Below are 12,277 nucleotides of genomic sequence, written 5' to 3' on the forward strand. Positions count from 1 at the left end.
AACGTGTTTCCATATTATTTATTTTTTAAGTGAAGAATTTTATAAAACCAATACCCTAACATATATTACCAAATAAACAAGTAGTAAATCATATATTTTCATCTGCATTCTTATTTCAACATTTTTTCTGTAGATGTAGATAGCATTCTTTTTCATATGTCCCTTTGAATTGTTCTGGATAATTGTATTGCTGTTAGCAGCAAAGTCTATGACATTTAATCATTCTACAATATTGCTGTTATTGTGTATAGTGTTTTCCCGGTTCTGCTTACTTCACTTTACATCAGTTCATGTAGGTCTTTCCAGCTCTTTTTAAAAAAATCATCCTGTTCATCATTCCTTACAACACAATAGTATTCCATCACCGTCATATATCGCAATTTGTTCAGCTATTCCTCAATTCAGGGATATCCCTTTAGTTTCCAATTCTTTGCCACCACAAAGAGTGTAGCTATAAATATTTCTTTACAAACAGATCCTTTCCCATTTTTAAAAATCTCTTTGAGATACAGACCTAGTAGTGGTATTAATGAATCAAATTGTTTTATAGCCCTTTGGGCATAATTCCAAATCTCCCTCCAGAATGGTTGGATATCCACCAGCAATGCATTAGTGTCTCCATTTTGACACATACCCTCCATCATTTATCATTTTCCTTTACTCTCTTTTTGGCCAATTTTATAGATATGAGATGGTACCTCAGAGATGTTTTAACTTGCATTTCAATTTCATCGAGAGTTGATTAATACATTTTTCCATATGTTTATTGATAGTTTTGATTTCTTCATTTGAAAACTGCTTATTTATATCCTTTGACCATTTATAATTTGGAGAATGACTTGTATCCTTTTAATAAATGTTTTCTTCATCTTCATTTTTTCACAATGTGATCAGGATAGACATAGAGACCACATTGTGTAGCAGTTTTCTTATTGGGCTATCAAAATTTTGAAAATGTCCAACTTCTGATTGCTCTATGGGTTATAATGTTTACAGTAAATTCTAGCTAGAGTACTGGTGACTATTGAGTATAGTATCAAAGGCCTTGATACTTCTAGCAGGAAACAGGATTTCCCCTAGGTTTGAGCTGTGAGTTGCTTGATTAGTAGGGAGTAATTGTTACATTGCTAATGCTAGGAGAGCTAGATTACCACTGGACCTACTCTGTTTTGGATGCTTCTGGTCAGATTATTACATTGACAGTGAAGTTGATATTTTGCATGTTGCCACACAGTGGTATGTTGCTTTATATGAACTTGCACATGAGTTGCTAGTGAAATGGTTCCTTTTCATGTTACTTATTTGACATTTTTTATATCTACCCATTTGAAGATGGGGTTAGAGAGAGTGTAACACAAACACACTAATTCTAATCAATCAGCAAACATTCATTTAATGTCTTCTTTGTGCAAAGAACTATGGAGGATATCAAGAATTCTTAATCCCTAGGGAAAAAAGGATAAGTCATATGAGTAGTTTAGAGAGACAAATCACTCTGGGTTCTATTGTTTAAGGAAATCTTTATACAGAAATTGGGATTTGGGGTGGGTCTTAGTATGTAAGAATTAGAATGCTGAGAACAGGGCATTCCTGTTAGAGAAAAGGATGCAAAAAGTCAGGAGATGGTATTGGCCATGAATTAATATGTAGACCAGCTTGATTAAAGCAAAAAAATAAATAAATAAATAAATTAGCAAAGTAGGGAATAGTGGGAGGAAGGTTTCATTGGAAATTTAAATTGGGGGTAAATCTTAAAGAAGGACTTTTGGACATTATATAATCTGCGATCACATCTAGTAGAAAAATCTTTTCTGAAATATCCCTGATAGATGATCATCTAATTGCTGTTTAAATAAATATTCTCAGATAGTATTTTTCCCCTCATTTTTAGAGATTGTTAGGAAGTTTTCATCATAAGCAAAAATCTCCTTCTTTTTTCCATCATTAGTGCCAGCTCATTCTGGAACAACAACAAAAAAGTCCACATCCTCTCCTTTAAATATTAAAAGACCATGATCATGTTTCTTTTCCCGGCTAAACATCACAGACTCCTTAAACTGATTCTTATATGATCTGATTTCTATACTCCCCTCCCCCATAATTCTCATGAACCTTTCTCTAGTTTATCTTAAAACACAAGTCTAGATTAAAGAATACTCTTATGTCTTCTTTCAGACATATAGTAGCACTGTTTTCTATACCATATAGTCTGTATTTTTATTAATGTAGCCTATTATTTTTTTATAATTTTTAACAGCCATGTTGTACTGTTTGTTGTTGGCTCGTATTAAGTTTTTATTAAGCTCATAATTTTTTATCAGTATGAATTGATGTGCAATCACTGCAAGCAGTGATTATGGTGGAATCCTCTAATTACCTGGCTACTAGCTCCATTACCTACTTTCATCCTTTCCATAGTTCTTTAACTCTTACACTCACCCCCTTAAAAAGGCAATGTGTGAGAGCCAGACTCAAATTCTAGGTTCTAGGTTCAAATTTGCCCTCAAACCCTTCCTAGCTGGGCCACACACACACATACACACACACACACACACACACACACACACACACCACCACCACCACCACCACCACCACCACCACCACCACCACCACCACCACCACCACCTAACCCATACCATTTTTCTGCCTTGGGATAAATACTTACTATTGATTCTAATATGGAAAATAAGAGAAAAGAAGAAGAGGAGGAGGAGGAGGAGGAAGGAAGGAAGAAGGAAGAAGAAAACAAAAGAAATAGCAATATGACATGGTGCTAAAGTACAGAACCTCAAGCCTAGCAATCCTGGTAGTTGAATCTAATTTCAAAGTTTTCAAGCATCAGTTTTCTTACTTGTTAAATAAAAAATGACTTCCTATTTCACTGCTGTAGTGAAAATCAAGTGAGATAATGTTTAAGTACATTGAGCACCTTTAAGTACTATTTAGATGTGAGAGGTTACTGCTTCTAAGATGAGCATGTCCATCAGTCTTGGCTATGCCCAGGAGAACTAATGGCTCTGATCTTTCTTTGGCATTTACTGCCCTCCTCCCCCAAAATACCAATGTGGTCCACTGGAGTCAGCACTGAATTAGAATCAAAGATCTTTTATTCAAATACTGTCAGACTTAACAATTATATGACAGGGAGTAAGTCACTTAATGGCCATTCTAGGTCTTAGTTTACATATTTATAAGATGAAGGGACCTGCCTCAGTGAACTTCAAGGTCATTTCCAATTCTATGATTCTGTGATCGCATTCTTCATGAGTAAAGAAAATTTTCCCCTATTTTTTTCACTAGCATCCAATTTAAAAATATTAGTTATATAATATATGTATGTATGTAGGTATGTATGTATATATATATATATATATATATATATATATATATATATATATAATATTTTCTCATAGATTAACAGAATTTTAGAGCTGGACCAGAAAGGGACCTTACAGGTCATTTAGTCATACCACCTTCTTTTACAGATGAGGAAATTGAAGCCCAGAGAGACATAGTGATTGGTTTAAGTTTATATAACAGTAAATGACCCATATAGGATTGGAACCTAGGTCTTTTGATTCCTGAGCAACTACTCTTTAGTTTAGAAAATAGTTACAAATAGCGCAAAATGCCCATTTGTACAATGATATTGGAATTTGTCATTCTCTCTCTGTAAAGTAGATCAACTTCTTTTTTTCCTTATGTATTGGTGATTTTATTATGATTCCAAAGCACTGTATCATTGCCATCGACCTTTTTTGTGAATCTTAGTCAACACAAATGAAAGTAATGTTTAAAATAAGTTTTGTCAAATTCTCTAAGTTTTCCTTTCCCTTCCTTAGGTGGGTATATAGGTGTGTGTATAAACCTACTGTTTGTAGGTTCTTTCAAAAAAACGATGCCCATAATTTCCCTCTTCCACACTTTTATTAAAGTAACTCCATCAGCATGGAATGCCATCTTCTCCTTCTTTAATGTCCAAATTCTATCATCTCTTAGCACCCCAAATGAAATCCCATATTTTTTAGTGATGTCTTTCCTTCTCTGATCTTCTTAAAGTGATAAATCCCCAAGCCAGAGATCTTGAAGGATGCTTAGATGCTATGTAATCCAATCTTCAATCCAATTAAAAAATTACCCCCCCCCCCATATTCCTGATTAATGACTAACACTGCTTAAACAAGTAAGGTATCTTACTTAGTTCTTTGTCCATGAATTGATATTTACTAACAAAAATAATTTGTAATATGATATAAACTATGTATATAATATGAACTACATGTAATATGATAGAACATGTGCAATATTCTATAATCTAGCTATTGTGTAATTAATATTTACCTATCTATAATTTTCATGCCTGAGAACTAGTTCTGCCTTTAGTTATTCTTTTCTTTCTGTCCAACTCTGAAGGTCTTTTCTTCTCAAAGCTCAACATTCACGGTTTTTAATGCATAATATCACTAGTCTTAACTATCGATTGCTCTCATTCTATACATTAGTCAACACTCATTTAGTACTGTTGTTTAACTAATATAAATTCAGCCTACCTTTGTTCACAGGAATAATGAGAAACTATCTTTAATGTCTTGCCAAAATCAAAGTGTATTACATCTATGGGAGCCCCCTACTCTCAATTTATGATCTCGTTTTAAAACTATATGAATGTTTGGCATGACTTTTTCTTAGTTTTCCCATGCTGGATTTTTTTAAGTGATTACTTCCTTATTTTTAAAGTACACATTTATTCATTATTCATTCTGTAAGCATTGAATTCTTACTGGGTTTGAGGCATTGTACCAGGCAACATATAATAATTCAATCTGGAATTTTCCTTCAATTCATATATCAACTGTTAAATAACTATCATTCTAGTGCGGGAAATGCAGAGTGCTTTAGAAGTTACAAAAACAATCCTCTGCCTTCATAGAACTTAATGATAAAATGATTTGGGACCATGGGCAGAGACAGATATATAAAGTTGTATCATGATTATAATACAGAAAAGATTTAGCTTAAAAGAGGAGGTACAAAGTGCTTCAAACTCTGAGGAAGGAATCTATAGCTTCTATTGGTAACTCATAGCTTTTACTGTTTGTATTGTTCTTCCATTTCTTTCAGTCATACATGACCTTGTGCCATCTCTGTTGTTTCTTTGAATTGTTGTTTATATCACTTACTCTCATGAATTTTCAGATTTGTATATTATCTCTTTGACTACATTGTAAGGTCTTTGAGGGCATTGTCTTTTACTCCTAAATGTTCCCCCAAACAACAGTATGTTTGCACATAGTAGGCATCAATAAATATCTATTTGCTTAATTTGAAAGAGGGAACACTTAACAGAAAATCAGTATGGTATTCCTTAATTTTGTAATAATGCTTAAAAGAAGAACCTTGCATAGTGACTCTCTTTCAAATGAAAGGAAAGAAAAAGCCCACCCCAGGAAATTAAATGGAGACTGTTTTGGTAACGTAACATTTAAATTCTCCAATTTAAATATACTTTACTCATTTTGAATTACCAGTTAGGTTATTAAATTTGATTCCTCCAGTGCCTGGAATGGGAGTAATAGGGTTGCTATGGGAACTGCAACTTTCTGTATACAGTGACTTTTGCAAGTTGTGCTTAGAAAGCAAAAGCCATTCATCAGGCTCACAAATTGCACACTGTAGCTAGGCGGAAACCTTTCTGCTACACCCAGATTCCATATTCTATAGAAAGAACAGGTGGGCTAACCTTTCTAAAGTGTACAGGTGTATGACTTTCAAAAGCATATGGTATTTTGGTGTATTCAGTGTTTGTGGGTTTAATTATTCAATTCCACTGTTCCAAGCTTTTGGGATTGAGTTTTAATTGCACACTTATTTTGTGACCATGCCTGAATATGGAGCTGTGAATTGAATTACTGCCGGTTCAGTGGGGGTGCATTTAGATCTGTTCATTGTAGAGTGAAGGGGGAAGAAGGTTAGAAAGATATTGTTCAATATGTGTTGTGGAGCTTAATTTTTCCCTGTGAGTGACTCTTTCCCTTGAATGATTTGCTCATCATGTAAGTCCATTGGCTGCCTTTCTGTTTCTGGAGGTTTGGAGCGGTTGATGTGAACAATTTAGCCACCTGTCTTGTAATGAACAGATTGTAACGCGTTGATTCATTGAGCTCCCATGCCTTAATAATCCTCTCTGACCAGGCTCTTGTCTCCAAATCTGAGCTTTTTGTCCATGTGACTGCCACCCACATTCAGCTTAGCTGGGAGCAGTGTTCTTGACCTTTGTGATTCACATCACAACATCCCTAGTGTCTCTCCCCTCTATCTTATTTTTAGTTTGAGGGTTTGAAATATTGCCAATTGTCAAATGTAAAAAAATTGCAAGTATTGTGTGGGGAAGATTTCTCCAGGTCAAGTAAGGGTCCCCTTTTTGGGGCTCCTTGCCCCAAAATGTTGTACACTATGTTTCACTTCTGGTTACCACTTCTGTATTTCCTGGGTTAATGACAGAGATCTTGGTATATTTTTCAATATCTGAACCACTTCAGTAAGAAGATTATGGTTAAGTCTTGCTGATCTTTAAGCAAAGAAAAAAAAAAGAGAGAGAGTTTATTTAGAGATATTTCACTAGATAGAGGGAGAATGATAGCAAAAAAGCAGAAACTAAAATGAAAACAAATATTGTGTCTTCTCCATACTCTTTCCCCCTTCCTGATCCCTGCCCCTTCAATGAATGATTTTATAAATGTTTTGTCAGTGCCCCCTTTCTTTGATTCCTTGTGTTTGTTGTTTTGGTCACTTGAGTATAGAATAGAAGAGTTTTTTTGGGTGGAATCAACTTCTCTGTTTTCTTTGAGTTCCTATCCTGTGACATAATTGCTGATTCACATGGGTAAAAAAATGAAGAAAAGAATTGTGTTCAGTGGTTAATTCTGATTTACACTGTTAAAAAGTGATGGGTTTTGTTTAATGTTAAGCCGAAACTTTCCTTTATTGTTGTAAAGGAAGCCCTTTGAGTCAGACAGACTGGGTTCTAGAAGCTTTATGTCTGTGCATCTTTCCCTTTTGCTTGAAAGTTTCCTTATATTCCTTGGTGGTTGTCAGGCTTTAAGAAGCATTCTGATTAAGTGAGATGTTTAGTAAGTTCAAAGCCTGATTTCTCCTTCCTAATTAAAAACGTGTGTCTGTCATGCTGTTCTTGATTAATTTACATTTTCGAGCAATCTGGCTGGAATATTGCTGTCTATTCTTTTGACTGGTAGCATCTTACTACTGAACAGGTTGGTAATCTAGAATTCAGAATCATATTGAGAATAAGGAGAGCTAAGATTAGGTGATCCCCACGTAGTGTTTCTGTGAGATTAGAATTTGCCCCTGTATCTGTTTAGGAAGATAGTACTAATGGTTGTTTCTTCTTGTTTACTCTGGGTCCTATGTTCACTTTTAGGAAGAATTGTTCTGTTTAAAATAAATTTTTACTTTCTCCTCTCCTTCCTGTGTGTGTGTGTGTGTGTGTGTGTGTGTGTGTGTGGTTTTCAAAGTAAATAGAATTTACTATTTATGCCTCTTTGTGTACAGTATATACACACACCTAAAGACACATACACATCTATATGTTTATTTAAGTGACTGACATTCTTTAAAAAATTGGAAGTGGTCCCTATTTCTAGTCACCTTTACTCAGTGTTCATGCCACAAAAGAAATTCCATCTCATAATTTTATAAATGTCTCTCATTTTTAGAAAACTTTAAAAATATCTTTTAAAAATTTTTTAATCTCAGAGCATAGACTGATGTAATGGGAAGGGATTTAAGGATTTTCTTTTTTTTGTTTTTTAAAAAAATTGTTCAGATGAGAGAGTGAGAAGGAAAGATAGTATATGTCTATAAAAATTAATCAAGCACTAGTTGTTGGAGGGGGAAGAAAATGAAAATAGAAAAAAGAATAGAAAATATGCTTGGGGAATTTTCCATTGAGATTAGAAAGTTTATTTTGTGTGTGTGTGTGTGTGTGTGTGTGTATGTGTGTGTTTTAATATTTGATAGGAATTGACATTGGCTCCAAAGAAAATTAGTAATAATTATACAATTAACATGCATGGAAGGAATGATTATTAATATCATTCTTTACCTCAAAAAATCTTCTATTCCTTGATTTTCTTTAAACCAATAAAAACCTAAAATAAGAACTTCTTAGGTATGGACAATGAAAATTTCTCAAAATATGTAATGTTCTATACTTTTAGAAACATCTTTTAATATTACAAGGGCATGCACTGTGAATGATTAAATACTCAAATAACAAGTACTGGAAGAACCTTAGAATCTACTTATATCAAACTTTCATGTCTTCTATAACTTTCTAGTGATGGCATTCTATTTCCTGAAAAAGTTCATTTCATTTTGGGTTAACATTCATGTTTAGCTTGTTTGTTCTTTCATGGACCCTAAAATTTTGAGAGTAACTAGTTAATTACTGGGATTGTTGGTAATCTTTTTTGCTTTTTATAACTGGAGGAAAACAATATGTAGATACTAGATACAGCATGAGTCCAAAGTTTGGGTTAGAAAAGCTATTTGGTATATGCTTAATAAAATGTATTTTTGAATATTCCTAAAGGAATTAAATTAAACACTTTTCCCCATGTATATCATTGGCTTACATCTTGCAAGGATATCACTGGATCCTACAAATCACTTGAGTATGAAGTGATATAGTGATTGCTGCTAGTGCACTAAGTTGTGAATTCAAAACCTCTTCATGCAATGATAAGCCCCCTAGACACATTTGAGGACTTATTTTAACACATTCATTCTTTTCTAGTCCACCCTAGAAAAAAATCAGTTCTTCCCCTAAAGGAAATCTTTTGCAAACACACTTGCAAAAAATATGCCTTGTATTACCTGTTTGTTTTTTTCCCAGGCTGCCTTGTTGTTGATATAATTCTCCCTGATTAAATATTTGCCCAAAATTTGCTCTCTGGTGTTGGTGAATTTACAAACGGTTCCCTTGCTTCTCAGGCATCAATTCTTGTGGAAATGTTATTTTTGTTCTGTTAAGTCTCTCTTCTCTCCCTTACTCTCATCCCACCTAACTGTTCAGACCCAACATCTCCAGGCATATTACTGAGAATATTTAAATTCTTCACACACAATTCTAGTTTCCTGCTAAAACTACATCCATCTTGTCAAAGCTCTAAATGTTTTAATAGCATACTTTTGTTATAGCTTTTTCACAGTCAAGACCAGCAACTTTCTTGGTGCTTCTGTAGAGAGTTGAGGCCGAGGCTGAGGCCAGTGGGATTGTGTATAATTGCAGTGTGTGTTTGGAGTATTTTGTCTGGTACTCACCAGACTGTGTTGAAGTCTTGAATGGGTAGTTTGGGATTGTTTGTTTTATTTCACATTATTTCAGTGAGATTCCCTTTTGTAGCTAATATTTTTCTTTTTTTATTGCTCTACATGGTCAATAGTTCACCTCTGCTTTTAGTTACATACAGTACTTAGAAAATCTAGCTTATGCAGTACAGAGACATAGCTGTGAGTTCTTAATGAATATCCAAGTATAGCAAGAGTATTTATTCATTTCTATAAGAAATATTGGACTTGGAATTTATTGTGCTAATCTTTTTAAAAATTACATAAAGTTGTGTATTTAGCCAATTAATTCTACTCATTAAGTATTTATTGAAGCCCTTTCTCATACAAAGCACCATATTTGTGTAAATACTGAGGTGGATAAAGTACCATCCTCTCTTCATGCTGCTTTTAGTCTAGTGGGATGATAAAACAAATTTAGAATAGAATAATTTCATTACAAAGTATATTATAATAAGTATTACCAGAGGCATAGAAAACACCATGCCTATGATGTTCAAGGCTGTCTACAATGGCACAAAGAAAGAAATAGAGATAATCCATTATAACATTTTTCATAGACTTTGTTTCATTCAACTAAACAAAGGCATTTATTAAGTATATGTTATGTTCCTGGTATATAAGGCCATGAATCAAGTACACCCCACCCCACCCCAATTTCTCCTTCCTTCCATTCCTTCCCTAAAGGTTTTTTATTCTTCAAGATTCCACCTGGATCCCATCCATAATAATACGGGATCATCCTCTTTTCTCTTGCTAGTCTCTAAGGCCCTCTATTTATGCCTATTTCCTCCCCATGAAATCCAGAAGAACTCTTATTGGTCTGGCTATTGATAATGTTCTTTCCTAAAGGAATTTCTTTTCTTTTGAGAAGGCTTTACTTTCTTACATTTGGCACTGAACTTTTTCTTCAAGGGAAGGTAGAGGTTATATACTGTCATTTGTTTCACATAATCACCTGAAGGTATATTGAGGCTTAGACCCTGGTGATAACTTGACCTGTGACATCTTACACTTTGCTAAATAAGTAGACATCTCAGTGCTATAATCCCTTATTTATCTTCCTTTCTAAGGGGAATGTTTAAAAGTAACTATCTATACTTGCTCCCTCCACTTCCTTTTACTAATTCCTTAATCCCTTGTATGCTGGATTCCAACCTCATCACTCAATAGAAAGTGCTCTCTCCAATATTATCTCTTAATTGCAAAATTTAATGGTCCCTTTTCAGTTTTTAGCCTCCTGGACGTTGCATTTAACATGATTAACCAATTTCTCCTGCAGCGTATTGTCTCTTCTCTGGGTTTTCATGACAATATTCTTTCCTGCTTTTTCTCCTATTTGTTTGTCTGCTAATTCTCAGGCTTCTTTTTCATCCATAGTATACCCCCTTTCGTGGTTGAACTTCAGCACTTCATCTGGACATTGTCTTCCTGCAATTTCTCTTCATAGTTTTATCAGCTCCCATGGGCTTCATCATCCTCTCTGTGCTAGGACTCACAAATTCCACAGCATGCATTACCCACTGAACATTTTTGTTTGGCTATCTCATTGATAGTTCCACATGTTCAAAACTGAATGCTTGTGATCTTTCCCTCCCAATTCTACCTGTTTCTTATACTTACCTTTTCCTCTTAGTCACAGAATCCATCTTTTTTTTTTTAAACCCTTACCTTCCATCTTGGAGTCAATACTGTGTATTGGCTCCAAGGCAGAAGAGTGGTAAGGGCTAGGCAATGGGGGTCACACAGATGGGAATTGTCTGAGGCCAGATTTGAACCTAGGACCTCCCATCTCTAGGTCTGGCTCTCAATCCACTGAGCTACCCAGCTGCCCCCACAGGATCCATCTTTTAAATCTTCCAGATTGTTAACTTTAGCATCCACACATTCAGTCTGTTGCCAAATCTTGGCATTTTTATCTCTACAACATCTCTTGCATATGACCTCTTTTCTTTACTGACACTGCTCCCATTTAATTCAGGTTCTCATCACCTCTCACTTGAGTTAGTATAGAGACCTCTTAATTGATTTCCCACTTCAATCTTTCCTCCACACAGCTTCCAGAGTAGTTTTTCTTAACTGAAGATCTTATCATGTCAGTCTTCTTCTCAATAAATTCCAATGGCAGCTCCCTCATGCTTATAGGATAAAAATAGAAATTTGGTTCTTTTGTTTTTAAAGACCTTTCCATGGAAAATGTTATTATCCCCATTTGACAGATGAGAAAGCCAGGACTTTTACAGGAAAAGAAATTTGGCCAGGGCCAAGTGTGATAGCCAGAACTTAAACCAAAGTATTTTTGATCTTACCTCCATTGAACCACATTGCCATAATTAAACAGTACTACTCTGCTTTGTTAAGAGCTCTAAAGGTCTTAAAGCTAGAGGTTGTGGGAAAGTCTAATCAACAAGTACACGGCCTAATTAACATACAGTTCTTGTTCTTTCTTTAATCCCATCCTCTCTTTTTCTTGAAGGTTCAACTATCTCAAGCCCTAGAAGAATTAGGGGAACAGAAAGGAAGAGCTGACATGGTAAGTTCACATGTGCTTCTGCTAGGCACTGTCGTGATAATCTTTGCCTTGGCATGTTAATTCAGTCCTGCTCACTGGCTTTTGCTATTTGAGGAAGAGTTGCCTCCCTACCCAAACAGTTCAAAAGATTTGTTTGCTTATCCCACTTCTCATTCATCAAAAGAGTCATACTTTGACAAGATTATTTTTACTGTTCCTTTATTCAGTGCTTTTGTTTCTTTAGTTTGTCTTTGGTTTGAAAGAGATAATGGAAATAAGAGCTTTTTTTCATAATATGTCTCATTTCACTTTTTTCCTAATGTAATTTTGGAGCATGTTAAGAGACTTCCAGGAGACAGAGAAAGAGCTTTGCTAGTGTGCTTTGATATGTCTTTT

The 12,277-nt window shown here is 34.8% G+C and overlaps 1 protein-coding gene across 8 annotated transcripts in view; it reads left to right on the plus strand.

The window, feature by feature from the left end:
- The window catches only part of MAD1L1 (mitotic arrest deficient 1 like 1), a 999,035-nt gene that overhangs the window by 534,412 nt on the left and 452,346 nt on the right, over positions 1-12,277 (plus strand). For 6 of the 8 annotated variants that reach the window (XM_056804306.1, XM_056804307.1, XM_056804309.1 and 3 more), the window contains one exon: positions 11,846-11,902. The exons of the other annotated variants lie outside the window; for them this stretch is intronic. In XM_056804306.1, coding sequence (XP_056660284.1) covers positions 11,846-11,902 — 57 coding nt within the window. The remainder of the gene's footprint in view (positions 1-11,845; positions 11,903-12,277) is intronic. 8 annotated transcript variants of the gene reach the window in all.

This window comes from Monodelphis domestica, chromosome 7 (genome assembly GCF_027887165.1).
Source record: "Monodelphis domestica isolate mMonDom1 chromosome 7, mMonDom1.pri, whole genome shotgun sequence".
Classification (NCBI taxonomy): Eukaryota; Metazoa; Chordata; class Mammalia; order Didelphimorphia; family Didelphidae; genus Monodelphis; species Monodelphis domestica.